Source organism: Squalius cephalus, assembly GCF_949319135.1.
Source record: "Squalius cephalus genome assembly, chromosome: 2".
NCBI classification, from domain to species: domain Eukaryota; kingdom Metazoa; phylum Chordata; class Actinopteri; order Cypriniformes; family Leuciscidae; genus Squalius; species Squalius cephalus.
The window spans coordinates 55,667,537-55,688,494 of record NC_137123.1 but is presented as its reverse complement, the minus strand read 5'-3'; the positions used below and the strand labels follow the sequence as shown (position 1 = coordinate 55,688,494).

Genomic DNA, 20,958 nt, shown 5'->3' with positions numbered 1-20,958 from the left:
TAGTCTTTCCACAACAAGATATTTTCACAGGATGATTGTGAGTCTCGGAAAAGAGCAGGAGCAAATCCAAATGTAACTGAACACAGTCACACCCCTGAATTTTAGGTGTTGGAAGCAATTCCACCTGCTCTGTCACCATATCATTGGCTGGTCTTTGATGGTGATTAACTAATGAGGCCTTGATGAATTAAAAATGTGCTTTTTCGCCCAAGAGGATCTGTGTGTGCCAAGCAGAGCCACCTGATATCTTCAGGTGTGTGATGTCAACATGAGTCTCGCAGTGAGTAAAAATACTTGCTTCAGAATATGTGTTTGTGTGTGAGAGAGAAGACAGGAAGAGGGAATATGCATTGTAACTTAATACAAATTAAAAGAACAGCTTTCAAGAGTTGCAAAGTGCTTTTCATTTATCATGGACAGCATAATCATCACCACAAACATCTGTCAGTTGATTCATAAGCATAATTAAAACGCTTTTTTTTTTTTTTTTTTTTGGTAATCTAGCATGCCAGAAATAATGCTTCTATCATGAATCTTGCATTAATAAAACGCTTTTCATGTTGCTGATCAAAGCGGCACTGTATTGGCAAATGAAATACGAAAGTAGTATTTCAAAATAACGCACATGATATTTGCATCATGGAGTTTTTGAATCACTTTGCCAAATAAGACAGCAATCTAACTGAGATAACCCGCAGATCTTGTCTATGTAGCCTACTTTGTGAACAGTGTGTCCTGATATTATTTTGATCATCACTGCTAGGGAAAATAACAATGTTGCATGTCCTCCTATGTGCTTAACCTTGGACTTTAGAGGCCAAAAGAAGTTTTTTGTATCCTTATCCACCCTTTCCACAAATAAGGTCAGGTACCATTTGGTGTCCCATGATTTTGCATTAAAGAGTTGATCAAATAAAAGTTTACCAATGATTAGTCACTACAGTACAGAATTCAGAAACCTTTGTTATTAGCGACACCGGTGGCCGTTAAGTGAACTGCAGCCAGAAGCAACTAGTACAAGAGACTGAACATGATTTAAAGCACCAATCTACTCACGGCAAAGTTTTTTGTTGTTGTTCTTCACTTAGAAGTAAAAATAAGTTGAAAATACCTTTAAGAAAATACGCAGCGATATACTGTTGATAACGAAGCCGTCCATGCTGATGAGGGCAACGGTTAGATGAGTAAATAAGTGCGGTGCAATTTCCTCTCAATATTAAAACAAACATACAACAAAGATGACAGCTGGGAGAAAGTAGCAGTTAAAGGAGAACTCTGGTCAATTTTAACATTTTTTTGTAAATTTGGAGTGCTGTCAGTACAGAGAACAACGACAAAAATCGGTGTTGCCTACACCGTGTTATCCTCTTTTTAAGATTTGCACCCTGTTGACTTAAATGGGGCAAGTTTTAAACCTGCTTTTAGCCTCTTAACATCCTTGATGTGTCACAAGTGCACAGCCAATGTGAGTGATTCCTTCAGAGTGAACACGGGTGAATCTGACTGCAGTAGATGTGAAAGATATGAATAAAAATTAAGTTAATTCGGCCAGCGCTCATACCTGTATTTATTTCCTGTTTTCGGTCGAAGTCCACAGTAGTCGATTGTCGAGTTCTCCACTGTTGCTTAGCTACCTATGATCACGCGCGTGAACTCGACAATCGACTACTATGGACTTCGCCCGAAAACAGGAAATAAATACAGGTATGTGCGCTGGCCGAATTAACTTCATTTTTATTCATTTTTTTTTTAGTTTACGAAAATGTTTTTTGACCAATGGTTTTAGTCTTAGTTTCAGTTTACGAAAATAACCTTGGTGGGAGCCAATCTGAAGGCACCCATAAACCTGCCTGCGTCACCACAACATGTCCATAGGGAACCATTTCTATGAGAGATGCAATTGTTGATTTATGACAGAGGTTTTAAGGCTGAATAAGAACCAGGTGCACCTTTTTTTTTTCTTTTTTTTTTCTCTCACACACTTCATCACCCTTTGGTATAGCACACTCCCATGCTAATATTGCTGCAGTATATAGCCTGGCATGCATACTGTGCATATAGTACACTGTGATCTCTTCACTCATAGACCTTATTCACAGCAGCACGATCTTTGATTTTTAACGGGAATGAAAGCGAGGCTGTGAGGGATAGACGTACATCTCTTCAGTGGGTTGCACTGTTGTTTAGTGTTTTTGGATTGTTCTGTTGACGAAACACTGCAAAAATGTCTTTCCAAGTCATTTCAGTAGACAAAAAACTCCAGACAAAATGAGCTGTGGAAAATTATAAGTGATAGGAGATTTATACAGCGGATGCCATTGAAAACACGGAAGTCTATCCATCACAGCATCACTTTCATGTCCATCATAGCACTACTCTCAATAAGATCTATTGTGTGATCGACAAAAGTTACTTCGCAAGTTACCCCATGCAAAGAGAACAGGCCAAAGGATCGATGAATCATGAAAGTAATTCAACTTTTAGACACAGACACTAACACACAGCTGCAAAAGTCCACGCTCTACCTTTTCCCCATTGTTAGTTGAAGGCAAATGAAACACTGTTTACCTTTACCTATCAAGCAACCATATTAACCCTTTAAAGCCTGACACACACAGGTGGAATCTGTCTGGTCAAATCTGACCATCATCTCTATAATGGAAATGACCCCCTCCATTCACTCTTCTCCTCTCCTCCCTTTTTTATCTATTTAAACAAAATCAAAATCAAAATTTACAGTTACACTCTAGTTACATTTAATTCCCTTTACAAAAAAGTTTACCCACTAACAAATGTGAATCATCAAAAGAAAAACCAACAAAAATACTTTTCTCTAATGATGTGCCACGCCAGAAAAAGATTTCTACATGATCGCCAGCAAGCTTTTTACTGGTTTATACAAAGTAATTCTTTCATTAACACATTTTATTGACAATTTATATGCAACATGTGTTTACACAGTGCATGAAATTGGTTTGTTACCCAGAGGACACACTGCGCAATAGAGGGTTAAACAGTCATGATGACCTAATCACATTAAAGACACATGAGATCATTATCTTTGTGGTAAGAAACCATTCCGATTTTAAGATTAATACAGAAAAAAAAAAAAAAAAATAGCAATTTTATTTTCCCTTAAGGCAACACTGAGAATTGACACTGCTTTTGTTGCATTAAGTCTATTAAATTATTCAGATATTATCAGTTATAACATAACATAACAACAATGAATACATAGACCACAGAGAGGTCATCTTGAATCATTCTGTAGGTGGAATATGATATTAAGCTTGACTAAGCAGGAAGGGTAATTTCCTATGTGTGTGTGTGTGTGTGTGTGTTAGCAGCTGTGGAGGTGAACAGTCTCAGCAAACAGTGCTACAAATGCATGCTGTACTGTCGATTTGAACAAATAAAAGATCTTGTATCTTCTTCTGCTTTGGTAAAGATGTTTTAGCTTTTGATGTGTTAACTGGGCCATTCACTTCTGGCAAAACAAATCAATAGCACCCATGGCTTGACTCTGCTCTTAAACAGCCCAATAAAATGAGCCTGGGCAGAGTGTTGTTCCCTTTCACGCGTGTCAGCACTGAACAAGAGCATTAATAGAGTATGAAATATACAGGCAGTTGTATAAAGCATGCTGAGCATGCACCTGTGCTATTTATAAAACCTCGACTTTTCTGGGAAGGTCTAGTGCTTACATCATGAATATAATCCATCTTGGGTTACAACTTAACTGGAACTGTTACCTTCAAATGCCCTTTAGTTTCTCCACGCTCAGGCATGCTCTTATGTTCCTGCCTTTTGTCCTCAGCACACACACACACACACATGCACGCACGCACACAAATTTACTTTGCGAACTAAATAAGGGCATACCATAGACTTCAATTGTCCAAATTTGTAATATGTTTTGTCAGATTTATGAGGACAAACTACAGCTAAATATTTACAAACACATTTAACTCATCTAAATGAGGACATATCACAGACTAAGAATAAAATAAAACTGTATTTGTTTTATGCATGATTCGTTTTTCCAACTGAGGACATTCCCAGTCAGGTTTTGCCACATATGGCAAACGTCTGAGGACAATATTTACAAATAGATTACTTTGTTCATTGAGTTATTATTTCCTTTTATTTTTGTCCTGTTTGTTTACTTTCATAAACATAAGCTGTTTTCCTTTCTGCTTGATATGACTGAAGTCACACCAACTGTAAAGCCACGTGTGAGAGGTGTGACATCATCTTCACACACACACACACACACACACACACACACCTCCCCTCCCCGTCTCGTGCTGTAATCCGAATCAGCGGGGATTTTGATGACATTTGTTTTAAAGCTAAACAGATGCTGATCGTGGCAGAACTTTATCAGCAGCTTTCACGGAGGGACGAATATCATTGAAACTCAGTCTGAAACCAAAAAAGGAACAAACAGTGCCTTTCTAAAGATACAAGTTACCCCATGCAAAGAGAACAGGCCAAAAGATCGATGAAGCATGGAAGTCTTAATCTTTTAGACACAGACACTAACACACAGCTGCAAAAGTCCACGCTCTTTTCCCCATTGCTAGTGGAAAGCAAAGGAAACACTGTTTACCATATTCTATCAAGCAACCATATTAACCCTTTAACGCCTGACAAATATATGAAGAGTTGCCATCTGAAATTTTCTTCTAGAATGATCATTTTTATCAAGCTTGTATATGTAAGTTCAGTAATTTTACTTAAATGAGATCTAATAGGTCATTTTCATTGCCATTTAAATGAAATTACTGAACTTAAATATACGAGCTTGATAAAAATGATCATTAATCTAGAAGAAAATTTCAGATGGCTCTTAGAGGCTTTTGCATCTGAACTCTTCATATATATATATATATATATATATATTTATATATTTATGCAAATAAATATCCATTGTTACTCCATCTCTCCCAATCATATGTCTTGGTAAGATGAAATATAAATGCTTTGTTTTCTGATCAAAAAGCTCTGTAGTTTTTATTGTGTGGAGCAAAACATATAATGCAATGCAATGACGATTGATAGATAAATAAACGTTCCTCACAAGCATGATTTATCATATTTGATACTTACATTTTAGCATGATTTTTCTACAAAACCTAAACCTAAGTTGCTTCAGTCCAGTAAGTGTTCATCCTGAAATTTAACAAACAATTTTTAAAAAATCTGATTTCACAGGAAACCTGTCACAACCTGAAGGTGGATATTTTTTACTATTATATTAAAAGCCCTTTTACTTGCTAAAACAGTTTAAAGTATCAATTTGATGACAGAAGGCATGTTCAGGTTTTTCAGCAAAGTTTTGATCATGTTGATAATTCAGAAGCCTTAGAAATTTGCGTATCCAATATGATACAGCAGACTTTTAAATCACAGTCTTATAAAATGTATGCATTTTGTTGTATGATTTTTGAGGAGGCGCTGTCTCCCTTTCCTCCTCAGAGAAATCACCACTAAATTGAAAAAGCATGCGTACATCATCATGATTCATGGGAGCATGAGTCATCTCTTCCAATGCAGTGATGGCATATATAATAATTCACACATGCCATGCATCCTGATTTGAGTCTTTCTCACATGCGTGTAGCCAGAGCATTGGGTTTTTGTTTTTTGTGTGTGTGTGTGTGTGTGCCATATAACACCATAGGCTATGTCATCTGCATGGCCTCATTCTAAAGAGTGGACATATGGTCCTAAAATTAGACAAGTTTGCTCTCTTTGCCTCATCGGTTCAATAAAATTCTGCAAAGTCAGAACAATGACAGAGGAACCCTAAAATAGCTGTTCTGCTCCTGCAAGCACACACGCATTAAGGCGGGTTATTTATAAGAACTACAGCACAATCAGGCAAATGAGAAATGTCAATACAGATTGACATTCACATAGCGTGACGGAGACCAGCGCTGTTCATCACTCAGAAACTGGCAACTGCATATTCATGACGTGTTTATGATGAGACGTAGTGATGGGTTAGAGGAGGCGACGACAGGGGCTTTTCTTAAAACGATAGTTACTGATATCAGGAATTAGATTTCTACTAACAATGGCTATTTTTGATATCAGAAATTACATTTCCACTAGTAACAATGCTACTTCTTGATATCCACAATAAATTTTCACTAGTTAAAATTATAATTCTTGATATATGTAATTGTATTTTCACTAGTGAAATGTCACCATAGGCTGCCATTCAAAATCCATTGTTGATATCAAGAATTGATTTCTTGTTGAAATTCCAATTTCACATATCAGAAATACAATTCTTACTAGTAAAAACCTTTATTTTTGATATCAAGAATTAAATCGTCACTATATGTCTATTCTTGATATCAACAATTGAATTGCTACTAACAATGTTAATTTTTGATATCAATAATTCAATTTTCACTAGTGACAATGTTAATTTCTGATATCATGAATGTGATTGTTACTAGTAAGAAAGCCATTTTAGATATCTGAAATAATATTGATTTCAGAAATACATTTTCAGATATCAAAAATGAAAATTTTTACTAGTAGTTAACATCAGCAAGAGTGCGCATGTAACCAACAAAATCCTGTATGAGGGAGTACCAAGAGTGAGCAACAAGATTGCTGTGAGGAGAACGAGACTTGCAGGACATTGCCGAAAGCATCGAGAGCTGCCAGCCAGCAAGCTGGTGCTATGGGAACCAAGACATGGCCATCGGTCAAGAGGACGTCCCACGCTAACATACGTGGACATACTCAAGAGGGATGCAGGAGCCCAGAGCACCAACGAACTGGCCAGATGCATGGAGAATCGGGATGACTGGAGGCAACGATGGAAGGCTCGTCTGAGGACGACCTAGAGAGAGTAGCAATTCAGTTGTTGATATCAAGAATAGACATTTCAACTAGTGACAATTGAATTATTGATATCAGTAATTCGCATTTTTACTAGTAACAATGTAATTATTGATATCAAAAATTATATTTCTACTAGTAAGAAATCAATTCTTGATATCAACAATTGATTTTGAATGGCAGCCTATGGTGACATTTCACTAGTGAAAATATAATTACAGATATCAACAATTAAATTGTTGATATCAAGAATTACATTTTTGATATCAACAATTAAATTTTTGATATCAAGAATTCAATTGTTGATATCAAAAATGTAATTGTTGATATCAAAAATGTAATTCTTGATATCAACAGTTCATATCCTGGAAATGAATAAAAGTTAAATCGGCTTGCCATACAGAAGTGAACAGTCCCCATGAGAGACGGATGAAAAGTCTGGATTTAGTTTAAGCAAAACTGAGCAATGTTTTATATCTCCTAAGTAAGACTTTGCTTTACATCACAACAGTATTTCACAGTAATGTAATTCATTTGAGCCTGTGTTCCTTATGCATATGAGGAGGGCAAAGAACACAAAGGTCTTAAAATTAGGAGTGCAAAAGTGGACCGTGACTTGGTAATTTTGGCCTATAGCTGCTTATGTAGGACAATACATATATTGTTGGCTGGTGAGTTCGGCCTATAGACCAGCAGGGGGCGCCCATGTTATATTATATCTAGATATAGATATATGTTATTATCTATATTCGTGTTTGTGCTGTTGTAGCGGAGCCCAAAAGTATTTTTATTGCACCTGGAAATCAACAGAAAGTTTTAGGATTTTATTATTGTTATTACAATTTTATGTTCTCAAATATATGCTGGACAACATGGATCATTTCCACAGACTTGTGGAATTCATAACATCTTGAGTACATTCTGTCCTATAGTGTGTGTGTATGCACCGATGACATATATACATATGTCATATATACATATAAATATAGTTCAAATATTTATGGTCAGTAAGATTTATTTTAAAATTAAACAATACTTTTATTCAGTAAAGCCAGATTAAATTGATCAAAAGTGACAGTAAATTCATTTATAATGTTACAATATTTTAATTTCAGATAAATGCTGTTCTTTTGACCGTTCAAATTCATCAAATAATCCTTTGGTTAAAAAAAGAATCAGTTTTTACCATAATATTAAGCAGCACAACTGTTTTTAACATTGATAAATGTTTCATGAGCATATTAGAATGATTTCTGAAGGATCATGTGACTTTTCATTCACACAAATTTCATTTGAAAATATTAAAACAGAAAACAGTTATTTTAAATTGTGATAATATTTCACAATATTACTGTTTGTACTGTATTTTTGATCAAATGAATGCAGCCTTGGTGAGCAGAAGAGACTTAACATTCAAAACAAAGAAAAAAATCGTAACGACCCCAAACTTTTGCATGTGATATATCGGTCATTTAGAATTAAAAGATACATGAATCTCAGACTTCATTGGCTCAACAAGATTTGAGCATTTAGCATTTAGTTGTATTATAATTTTTAATAATTACAAATTTAAATGATTTTTTACAGCTGTTATTTTTACAATTGTAAGGAGGTATTCAGTAATTATAAAGGAAATAACTTAGGTAGGGAGTCAGGGGACTGAAACAATTATAACCACACAGCAATTAGATCAGGACAACAATCACCAGTAAACAAGATCCCATCTCTGGAGACGTTTGATGTTAGCATTCTCAACAGCTTTGTTTTATAGCAGTCATCTGCAAACCAACAACCTTAACTGGACTAAACAGGACATGAAAATGGAACATGTACTGATTCCTTCTTTTCTCATATGTCGTTCTCATGAGGAAAATCCCTAATGTTGCAAATCTGAAATACACATCTGGTAAATCTAAACACTTGGGATTTTTATCCGTTTTTGGTTACACTTTATTTTAAAGGGGGGGTACAATGGTGTTTAATGTATTCAGAGTTGTTTACAGTGTTAAAGAGATGGATTCTCATGCTAAACATGGCCAAAGTTTAAAAAAAATATTTTGGACGAATAGCGGAGAATTTCTGTGCCGAAAATCTTACTTCCGGGTTGGTACAAGTCTCGGCTGTTTTTTTTTCGATCGTGGATCTAATGACGTAGACGAGAGTGGAACTCCTTATATGAGCATTTCTCTCGGAAAAGCGCGCCCGCGCACACGTCGACTAGAGGAGAGCGAGACCGCGCACATCAACGCGCTTCAACAGGAAATCATCAGCAGCGCTGCATAGGTTTTAGAAACAAGGCCCAGTTCGACGCCGGATTTGCAGATCGTCTAATGCTTAAGGATGGAGCAGTCCCAACGATAAAGGTTCACGGTCGTGCGTTGGAACCGCAGGCGGTGAGTAAAACTGCTTCAAATGCCAGTGTGTTGTTAGCTATCGGCGCTCCGCCCACACGACACGCCTCCAGCCGCTCGTTTTTTTCCGGAAAGACTCGGTACAGCCTATTTTTCTTTTATAAATATAATAAAACTAAAGACTTTTTGGAGATATGAAGGATGCAAGAATACTACTCTATAGGTACTCAAGATTAACATGAGATTGACTGAAACTGAGTGTTTCACCCCCCCTTTAAGGTGACGTAGTTACATTGTACTTACTCAAATAAGTACTGAGTATTAACTACATATACGAGTTGCAGTTATGGTTTGGTTTATAGGGTTAGTTACTTGTAATTATGCATAATTTTATGTTATTACTATAGTAAGTACATGTAGTAACGTACGTCACCTTCAAATAAAGTGTTAACTTCTTTTTTTGTATGGATTTTAATTTCAGTGGGTGTACCATTAGAGAAAAATATTTGTAATTATTTCTAATTCATTAAAATATGAACTACTGGACCGATTAGCAGACCAAGTTGGAACGAAATATACCTGACTAAAAAATCAAAGTGATGTTTTGAACAATATTAAATTAAAAATTAAAATGATTTTAAAATGATATTAAGACCTCATCAAATTATAGCAATCAACATTTTACTGAAATAAGAAAAATGTCTAATTGTACAAATGTTGTATTACACAGTTCTTTTCATATTGATTTCTCCAATGGAATTACTTCATTATCATCTGAGAGTGATTAGAGACTAGCATCTGCTCTGCAACACTTGTTTGAAGTCTGACTTCAAAAGATTAAACATAATCTGATTGATGGTGGTTTATCTCCTCTCAAAGCGTTGTCTGAGAATGACTGTCTTTAATAAGCAGCAAAAATCACACTGGGGGTCACGACAAATCAGACAGTTTCACTAATGAGTAAAGATCTGAAATAATGATAATCACAACATTCAACAAGACAGATAGTAGCTATGACACAGATTTACTTTCTGAGACATTAACAGTCTGAAACAATCAAATTAGTTCGATTTAATTGGACAGTTCAATGTTGAGCGATTATGGACCTCACCAAACTACATATAACAAAATTAAAATTAGATTAAAGTTGGCATAATTTAGAAAATGATCTGGCTGAGATAAATAAATTAACAGCTTTGTGAAACCATAGTGCCGTGTGACTGTTTATTGCATGTCTTAATTTTACCATAATGATTAGATATTTATGTTTTCACAATATGTAAAAAAAAAAAAATTTTAAATAGAGAAAACAATTGTTCTTGTTCTGTAATGCATACCGTCTTATGTTATGAAAACTATAGATAGATAGATAGATAGATAGATAGATAGATAGATAGATGGATAGATAGATAGATAGACGTCTCTCTTCAACTATCTGACAGCTTCTTAACATTGGATCCAAGAAAGAGCATTAGTGGGTAAACCCAGATTAACAGCCTGCCTAAAGCAAGATTCCAGGTATTGGTCAGGACTTGATCTTTCCATCGTAAAGCAGTCGTGTGCGAGGTTTCCTAGAGGAATGCTTACGGGTTTATGGCACAAGCCATTAAGACTCCCTTTGAGGGTGGAGGAGAGTGTAGAAAGCGTTAACAAAGGTTAAAGGGCAAAAGAGCATTAGCTATATTGGTAGTATTATGTGTTGCCATCATTGTAAGATGATTAAACAGCAAAATACACAGACAAAAAAATAATAATTTGTTAACCTAAATCATGGACACCTTGCTACTGTAACTGAAAGCAAGCCACCCTTTGTGACGGTCCAGTGATCCTACAGCACCAAGTCCATTAACTGAAGCTGAGTTGGCAAAATAAACTCTTCTTAATTATTTAACACATTCAACTAACTGGTTTACCTTCCAGGGCACAATATTGATCACCCGGGAACAAGAGAAGCATGCAGATTCATGACTAGTTACACTGAATAAATTAAATAGGGTACTGAAACAATTGAATACATACACATATCGGAATGATTATTTATGTTGATGGTGGCGAGTATAATCAGTATAATCCGAACTCTTTATAAAATAATAGATGGGCTTATATTTGTCAGAATTGTGAGAATATTTTCTTATAGAATTTCAGCACAAAAACCAAATGTAAATCTTTTATAAAGTTCCCAACAGGACAGTTTTGATATGATTATGATAAACTGCCAGGTATACCAAGGAATTTGAAGTTGTTGTTTTTTTTCATTTATATATTGCCTTTACATTTATTCCAAAACAGCAAGTAATGTTCAGATAAATATTATACAATATGCAATATGACTCTAAGAATCAGAGTTTATAGGCTACTGTTTATCTATAAGATCTCATTTGACTCATAAAGGATTCTAATTTCATACCGGTTTTGGTTCCAAATGATCATAATGCCGTGCAAACATGATATTTATGTACTTACTTGTACTCTGTTTTAAGACTCGGATATTTTGGACTCTAAAGTCTTGGCATCGATGTTATAGCCTAATAACTGCTCAGGTGTGTTGTGGGGAGGAGGGATGTCCTCCGCGAGCGCAAGACACGTGCCATCATCCACCCGAGAGCTACTTTGCGCTTTGAGTTCGACAGGACACTGCCTTTGCGTTTTGTTTATGCAGTGAAGAATCATGTGAACATCTCTGAACCTGCAAGACATGTGGAATAGGATTTCGCTGATGTGAAGAAGCCTGTGGATTAATTTGCTTCGGGGGTCACGCAGTTTCTCATCAAATTCTACAGGTAAACTTGAGTGTGATTCTGTTGTAGTATTTTATATTTTATAGCGGTTAGGCTACTTAATTGCTTGAATTCCCAAACACATTGTTTCAACACTTTATTTATTGTTTGTCTGTTGTAGTAGTAGTTTAGGTCCTCGAATTTGATTGGTCAAGCGGAATTCCAAAAGCGCTGATATGATAAGATATTAGCCTATTATAACAACACTGGGATGTGTTTCACTATCTATATTTCCATCAAAAGTTCCGAATTTAACTTATGTAAAATATCGGAATGTCGTAGCCAACAAAACATTTGCGAATAAAGCACCGTTTTATTCAAAAAAGCTCAGGGTTTCTCTAATGCTAGCAGAGGGTAAAATGGAAAACCAGGAGTGGAGCTGTAGCCGATCGATTACTAATTGCGACTTTTTATAACTAACTTTGACTTATACGGTAAGAATTGCGAGTTATAAAGTCAGATTTGTGTGTTATAATATAAATTCGCAATTGCGTGTTATAAAGTCAGAATTGCGAGATAAACTCGAGTTTATCTCGCGATTCTTTTTTTCTCCATCAGATTTACGAGTTTATATCTCGCATTTCTGACTTTATATCACAATCGCTTGTTATAAACAAGAAAATAAGAATAAAAAAGGTAAAATGTCAGAATTGTGAGCTGACGTTTAATCCTCAGAATTGGGACTTTATAACTCGCAATTGCGAGTTTATATCTCACAATTCTGAGAAATATCATAATTGCGAGATATAAACTTGCAGTTTCGAGAATTCAAGTCACAATTCTGACTTTTTTCTCACAATTGCAAATTTATTTATTTATTTTTTTCTCGCAATTGTGAGGAAAAGTCAGAATTGGCAGATGTAAAATTAGAACAATAAAAAGGCATTTTATATCTGAATAGCTACATTACAAATAAATATTCAGAGAGGTATACTTGTTTGATTTTTTTTTTTTTTTTTTGATCCTAGCATGTTTGGCTAAAGGAATCCCCAGTTTTAGCATTTTACCTCTCTGTCTCAATCAGAAATCTCCTGTTCAAAACCACAGGCTCTTTTTTGCTAATCTTCCTGGAAGACGCTCCTGATCCCACTTGGCATTTAAGCTGCAGTGTGTATTTATAGAGTAGACACTTGCATCTGTTTTGCATATGATCCATTATCCTTCTGTCCATTTTTAAAATAGAACAAGGATTTATTTTTAATCTTTTTGGGATAAAAATTGTCAAAGTGTTGCAATGTGAAAATGCATCACTTCAACCCTACTAAGATTAGCTGTAATACTATTTATTCATGAATTTAAAGACTGTTTATGTGAAATGGATTAGAACCACTGTGCATTTAGAAGTATGTTCACTAATGGAAGTGCATTTCAATTTACAGGAGTGATTTCACAAATGCTCCAGATGTGATCCAATTGCAGCGAATGGTCTAACAGGAAAGAAAATGGCTAAAATCTGCACAGAACAGTCATACCCCTCACAAAGATCCGCCTTCACTCCTGAGCCAGCTATTGAATGGATCGAGAGAGGAGAAAGGTCTGAGGATATACCGCAGACATACAGACAAATCAATCACTATCTTGCATCTAGAACAATTCTCACTTCAATTAAATCATTTAAGTCCTAATATTTTATTTGTTGGATATTTGTCTCTTTTGCAGTGATCAGCCACCCCGTGGACTAATGGGCAGGTGATTTGATCTTTTGCTCTGTTGGAGATTTGAGAATTGTTTGTGCATCATAAGTGATTTTAATAAGCCACTGTACCTTCACTTTCAGGATGTGCCAGTTCATTCCGAGGTTTGGAGGAAGGTCTACCAAATGTAAAGCTTCTGAATGCAGCGATTCTGGAGACATGCAAAAGGATGCATCATGGGATGACAGAGGACAGGACCAACTGTGCAAGAGGAAGTGAGTGAAAATGCAACCGTGTGCACAGTGGCCTCCAAAAAACATTTGTACACAATCGTAAAGTTACTACTAAATTGGAAATAAAGTAATCACCATGCATATTTTTATGGAAACTTCCACCATGACTTTTTATCTCACAATTGCAAGGTTAATATCTCACAGTTTTGATTTTATAAAGTTGTATAGTGATTTTATTGAGTATTATTTTGGAGTGTTTATTTACACCAAGTGCAAATAGTCTGCCTTGCTGGCAGATGCTATTTATACTAACTCCGCCCACCATTGTCTGATTGAGCCCTACAAAATGACAGAAGAAATCCTGCTGATAACAGGATCAGTGGCATAGCAAGAAAAGCCTGGAACACACCAAGCCGACGTCAAAAGCCCTGTTTACACCTGGTATTAAGATGTGTTTTGGTCGATCGGATCTAGGGCTGTGCAACAATTAATCGTGATTAATCGCATCCACAATAAAAGTTTGTGTTTACATATTATATGTGTATGCACTGTATTGTGCGCAATATACATATGAATGCAAAAAAACAACAACGGAAGAACATACAGGGAGCAGCAGCTTTCGTTTCTGCTCTGATAGAACGCAGAACACGGTGGGTGCGTGTTAGAAATCAGGAATGGTGAGAGAAAACTGAACTTGGTATGTTTTTCGTCTTCAAACTAAACTTGGGTCTCCGGCCAACAAAGTTTAAATCCCATCTGGCTGGCGCGCTTCCCATAAATATTCAACCACATGAGCGTTTACACTACGAAAGCAATCCGGTCAAATGCATTTTCGACTACCTCTGCAAGCTCAAAACTTTTAGACCCCGTTTACACCTGTATTTAGCATCGTCCACTTGTGATCCAATCGACCGAAACGCATCTTAATACCAGGTGTAAACAGGGCCAAAGAACTAGCGGCGTTGAAAGCGGACTGTGATGTCGCCTCTCGCCCGCTGCGTCTCGGCCAAAAAGCTGCGCCTGAACACACCAAAAGGACTAAAGGCAACTGTTAAGTAGCATGTGCATACTGAGCCTGCGTATAAGTAAATATCTGTCTGTATCAGCAGGCATCAATAGTCTATTTTCGCCATTCAAAAAGGGAAAACCAAAACTAGGACTGCAGATATGCAAACCGTAAACAAAGCAGCATTTGCTTACATTTTTGAATATCAATCACGCTGATCACTTTCTTCATTCCAGTCGGCTCATGTTATTATGAAAATATTAGTGCATTAAATGCTCATGTAAGATGCCATAAAATTATAACAGCTTTCTTGAGTACTGTTTTGACTCGTTTTCATCACTTTTGCTTTTATTCTCGCGCAATGACTCATTTGCTAAGCTGAACAGCCAATCAGAGTTCTCTTTCTCACCGACGGCCCGACACTAAATTCTATTCGATTCTAAAGCCAACGGTGCAGAACACACAGAAAAACTAAGCCGACCGACGTTCAAAAACGGCCCGATGTCCGCTTGGTGCGTCCCGGCCTTTAGGCGGGTGGTGTTAGCTTTTGACGTGACGCGTCTTTTTCCGATCTTATTCTTCTATATTTTATCATCGCTTTAGGGACAGGGACAAGTAATGCTCCAAGAAGGCAGCATCCATTTTAGATTTTATTAATCATAAACACTGAATATATTGTTATCTGTTTTATAATATTCTACAATACAAAGAGGTGCAAAAAGTATTTGCAATTATAAATAAGTATTAAACAGTATCTAACAATGATTGACACTTAATGTAAATAGTAGGGGTGCACGATTCAGAAAATGTCACGATTCGATTCGATATCGATTTTTAGGCTCAAGATTCGATTCAAAATCGATTTTCGATTCAAAAACGATTCTCGATTCAAAAAAACGATTCACAGTATGTAATAGCATCTGTCACTATATGCACTTAGTGCAATTTGTGAAAAGCTGCTGCCATATATATATATATATATATTTTTTTTTTTTTTTTTTTTTTTTTTTCTGGAGAAGGTGTGAACTTCTGCATTTCCAACAAACTAATTGTGCAAAAAAAAAAAAATACTTTGAGAGGAAACATAATCAGCGCTAATGAAATGTCTCTTGATCTATGGTGAGATTAAGTGTTTCTCAAGACAACAAGAGAGGATGTGCTGACGGTAACCTTATAATCCTCTGCTGTCTGTCACATTCTCACTTTCTTCGGTCCTGGTATTCGAACCACAGCCCTTCCTGATGATGGTCCTGGTCATACTGCTAGTCTAGTGGAATATACTGCTACTTATTTGCTCACATTTAACAGAATGAAATGCATTACAGCTATAAGATTAACACAGAATTCAAAAATGCATCATTCACAACTTCACATCTCTCTCCCCTTGCGTGATTTATTAAACATTTAGATTAATTTGATAATGCTTTCAACTACCAAAAACAATGTAGTACTCTCAGCTCCATTTGAATCCATTTAACAGATCCATTTAAATCCAATTGTAAATCCAATGTAGATTCAATGTAGTTTTTAATTATGAAGTGCATATTTCATAATGTTTTAGTATTTCATATTTTATCCCTAATCAAATTACAGGAATAAGACTATTTACGATATTGTTGTCTTTACAGCTTCAACAACAATGCAAATCATTGGCCTCTTGCAACACTGAATATGAACAACTGCAACAATACAGATGAGTATGTGGGAAAGTTAAATATTATTACATGTTATGCTTAAGTACATTATGCTAATTGCTACATACTAAATTTCATTCATCATCATCATTTGAATGCAGCAAAAAGGATGACAGGGAGATAAAGAAAGATGAGAAGAAAGAAGAACCAAAAAAGGATGAGAAGAAAGATGAAAAGAAAGATGAGAAGAAAGACGAAAAGAAAGATGAGAAGAAAGACGAAAAGAAAGATGAGAAAAAAGATGAAAAGAAAGATGATAAAAAGGATGATAAAAAGAAGGAAGAGGAGAAACCGTGAGTATTTTATTTCAATTAAATGCAATTAAACGTTCAGTCCTGAACAGTCTTTCAGTCTTTGTTCAGTCCTGAACTTTGTATTTTCTTTATTTTTTTTTAGAAAACAAGTATGGATAATGGATCCAGCGACAGATTTGTACTACCACTGGCTGACCATTGTAGCAATACCTGCCTTCTACAACCTAATGATGCTTATTACCAGGTAATGTTATTAGAAGTTCCATGATATTGCATGCTAATTATTACAAATATATTAATATAAAATATATTTAAATGTTATTTAAAATAATAGGGATATCACAGCTAATTATCAAACAAACAAGAAAACTATATGCTGAAATATATCAAGTCAAGTCACCTTTATTTATATAGCGCTTTATACAAAAGCAGCTTTTTACAGTGCTAACAGGAAAATGATTCAATGATGCAAACAGGGTTCATTTCGGCTGTAAAGCAACTCTAAAAGAAAATATTGTCATTGCTCAGTCAGTTCAGTGTCGATTCATTTCCGTTGTAAAGATCATCAATTATTAAATTAGTTAATTTCATTTATAAAGCAGTTCTGCAGAAAACAGTGATGTCATTGTCCAGCTCAGTTCAGTTCTCATCCAATAGTGTCAATATTTTGTTGAATATTAAGTGTCCCCAACTAAGCAAGCCAGATATAATAATATTTTGTACTGGTGCTGTTGTGTGGTGATAGCTCTAATGTAGTGCTAAATTCGGTCTGGTCTGATCTGGGGGGTTTTTTTCAGATCCTGCTTTAATGAGCTGCAGGATGATTACACAATCCTATGGATAGTTCTGGACTATTCATCAGATATCATCTACTATCTTGACACATTTGTGAGATCAAGGACAGGTGAGATTATTCTTCTAATTTTCTCTGTTTGTGTTCACTTTGTCATATTTAACTATAACAGTGAATGAACTAAAAATTAATCTAAAGCAGTGGTTCAGCAAACTGCTAAAGGGGATGCAGGCTGACTTAAAAATATTTTAATTAATCAATTCTGAATAATGTAATAAAATGATCTATTTATAAATTCAAATGCTACAGAGAACACAAAATCAAGATGCAAACTGAAATCATACTGTTGTTCATTACTATTGTTCTACAACTCTAGACTACAGAACATAACTTCTGAAATCACTGCTCTACGGGGAAAGAAGTAGTTAGTGCTAAAAATAACATCCTATAAACAATAGGGATGCACCGATATGAAAATTTTGGCCGATACCGATAATTCTTTATATTTGAAAGCCGATAACCGATATATTGGCAGATAAATCTAAATCCAAATTTCTATTTATTTTTTGAGAGCCTGATTACAAAAACAAAAGTCTAACCATTAAAAGCCATGTCTCAAGTACACAATTATTATAATGTTCTCATTATAATTTTATGTAGCCTATATGACAGACTTGCGCTGCTCATGTTGCACTTACTGTAACTGTATTTTCCTTTTTTGAAGTGATTCCAGTCATATTTCAACCAATTAAAAACCATCATGGTGAACATATATCATCCGATACCGATATGGTGGCTGATATATCGTGCATCCCTAATAAACAATGTATGTAACTTGTTGTAATTGTTTTCACAGGTTTTTTGGAGCAAGGCTTACTGGTGAGAGAATCTAAGAAGCTGTGGGAACACTATAAAAAGTCACCGCAATTCAGATATGATGTGTTCTCCATGATACCAACAGACATAATAATGCTGAAAGTGGGGTACAACAATCCCGAACTAAGATTTAACCGGCTTTTCAAAATGGCTCGTCTGTTTGAGTTCTTCGACCGCACTGAAACCAGAACCAACTTCCCCAACATCTTTCGCATCAGCAATCTCGTCCTGTACATCCTTATCATCATCCACTGGAACGGCTGCATCTTTTTCGCCATCTCAAAAACAATCGGCTTTGGATCAGACACTTGGGTGTACCCCAACATCAGTGACCCTGAGTTTGGCCGTCTTGCCAGGAAGTACATCTACTGCTTGTACTGGTCCACTCTCACGCTCACTACAATCGGGGAGACGCCACCGCCTGTCCGAGACATTGAGTATTTATTTGTCGTTTCGGATTTTCTCATCGGCGTGCTCATTTTCGCCACCATCGTTGGTAACGTCGGTGCCATGATTTCCAACATGAATGCATCCCGCGCGGAGTTCCAGGCCAAGATTGACTCCATCAAGCAGTACATGCAGTTCCGAAAGGTCACGAAAGATCTGGAGGCCCGTGTCGTGAAGTGGTTTGACTACCTTTGGACGGAACAGAAGACCTGCGATGAAAAGGAAGTGCTCAAGAACCTCCCAGACAAACTCAAGGCGGAGATCGCCATCAACGTGCATCTGGAAACCCTTCGGAAGGTGCGTATCTTCCAGGACTGCGAGGCAGGGCTTCTAGTTGAGCTTGTCCTCAAACTTCAACCGCAGGTTTTCAGTCCTGGTGACTACATATGCAAGAAGGGCGACATCGGGCGGGAGATGTACATTATCAAAGAAGGCAAACTAGCTGTGGTGGCAGATGATGGCGTTACGCAGTTTGTGGTGCTCGGTGATGGTGCATACTTTGGCGAGATCAGCATCCTCGGCATCAAAGGAAGTAAAGCCGGAAACCGCAGGACTGCTAACATACGCAGCGTGGGATACTCCGATCTGTTCGCACTCTCGAAAGATGACTTGATGGAAGCATTAACTGAGTACCCAGAAGCAAAGAAGGCTTTAGAGGAGAAAGGTAGAGCTATTCTGATGAAAGACAATCTTATCGATGAGGCTGCAGCCAATGCTGGCGCTGACCCGAAGGACCTGGAGGAAAAGGTGTCCACGCTGGAGACAAATTTAGATGTGATGCAGACTAAATTCGCTCGTCTTATGGCAGATTGGACAGCCAGCCAGACAAAGATCAAACAGAGGATCACCAACATGGAGGCCCGAGTGAAGACTCTTAGGGAGGAGGATTTATCAGAGGTCGTGGAGGATAAGAAGGACAAATAGTTTTATGCTGAAATAGACTGAACTCACAGCATGTCTCAAGAACACGGATTACACATTTACCCATATAGAGAAATTTGGCTTCATTTGAGAGGAATTGGTTGATCTCAAAATAGCACAGCAGCAACATGTACTATTTATAGATGAGTCAGTCAGAGATTTGGCATTTCACAAGACCTAAACCTAATTTGTAAAGGCGCGTAAACAATGACAGATCAGACTGTTTTAGCCTCACTAATGCAGGATTGTCTTAAGAAGTTATTTTGGACAACAATGCACCAAGATCATCTTCTGTTTTTGGTCATTTTGTTTCCTGATGCTTTTGCTATGGAGTATTGCAGTGTTTGAATATCAGATATTGATGCTTAAAATGGTAGAACTGTGCATTTTAAGGGGGTTTTTGTGCAGCTATACTCTCTGTGAGATGTCATGCTGTAAGTGGTTTTTAACCAGCGTTAGTGAATTTGCACAATATCTTTCAGTTTTGAACTTTTGATGCAGTTTAAATTTCAAACAAGTTCTCAGGAATTGTTCCCAAGCCTTGCTGTCTTATCTGCTATAACAAAGCTTTGCTTTTACTAAGCGAACATAAATACCAAAGCAGAACATCCTGTAATGTGATAAAATCGAGGGTTTTTAAGTTTATTTTTTTTATATATATGAGAATAAAATGGAGGCTTCCCCATTTTAGTCCATCATGTTGTTATTGTATGTATATTCTATTTTCATTCAGCTAATGAAAAATTGCTGTATATCTTCTGTAATAAATAAAAATATTTTAGAAATTTTCCTAACATTTCGTGTCCACTGTGGATTTATTGGTTTGTAGGAGAATTTTTTATTTTTTTTTATCAACAATTTATAAACTGTGCAGTTGTTGTGGGCATAATCCTGTTCAGACTTGCCCTTAATGTGACAATCTATGACTTCAGTGCGTGTTGTCCATTGGGAACGGTAGACCAACAATTAGATCTACCAAACATTAAAGGCTAGCTGTGCTGGAAATGCAAACGCTGCAGTTTTGACTCCTGAGAGGAAAACATAGACTGAAATGTAAAATTAAATTGGGTATCAGCATCTCTGTGTGTAGTTTTTTACGCTAATTGTT

General features: G+C 36.4%; 2 protein-coding genes across 2 annotated transcripts in view; both read left to right on the top strand.

Moving 5' to 3' along the window:
* The first annotated feature begins 471 nt into the window (after positions 1–471).
* Positions 472–20,958, top strand: part of knstrn (kinetochore localized astrin (SPAG5) binding protein) — a 170,267-nt gene continuing 149,780 nt past the window's right edge. The window contains exon 1 of the mRNA XM_079896846.1: positions 472–482. The gene's annotated coding sequence lies outside the window, so the exon portion shown is untranslated. The remainder of the gene's footprint in view (positions 483–20,958) is intronic.
* On the top strand, positions 11,711–20,642 carry LOC307173565 (cyclic nucleotide-gated channel alpha-3). The gene is made up of 9 exons (XM_079896762.1): positions 11,711–11,995; positions 13,372–13,526; positions 13,652–13,681; positions 13,770–13,901; positions 16,494–16,562; positions 16,661–16,852; positions 16,956–17,057; positions 17,611–17,717; positions 18,463–20,642. The coding sequence occupies exons 2-9, from the start codon at positions 13,435–13,437 to the stop codon at positions 19,851–19,853; spliced, it is 2,115 nt and encodes a 704-aa protein (XP_079752888.1). The 5' UTR covers positions 11,711–11,995; positions 13,372–13,434; the 3' UTR covers positions 19,854–20,642.

Coding starts and splice junctions, on each gene's coding strand:
- LOC307173565 (XM_079896762.1), top strand. CDS start 13,435: ATGGCTAAAATCTGCACAGAACAGTCATACCCCTCACAAAGATCCGCC. Junction 13,527..13,651: donor TGGATCGAGAGAGGAGAAAG/GTCTGAGGATAT, acceptor TCTCTTTTGCAG/TGATCAGCCACCCCGTGGAC. Junction 16,853..16,955: donor AAGAAGGAAGAGGAGAAACC/GTGAGTATTTTA, acceptor ATTTTTTTTTAG/AAAACAAGTATGGATAATGG.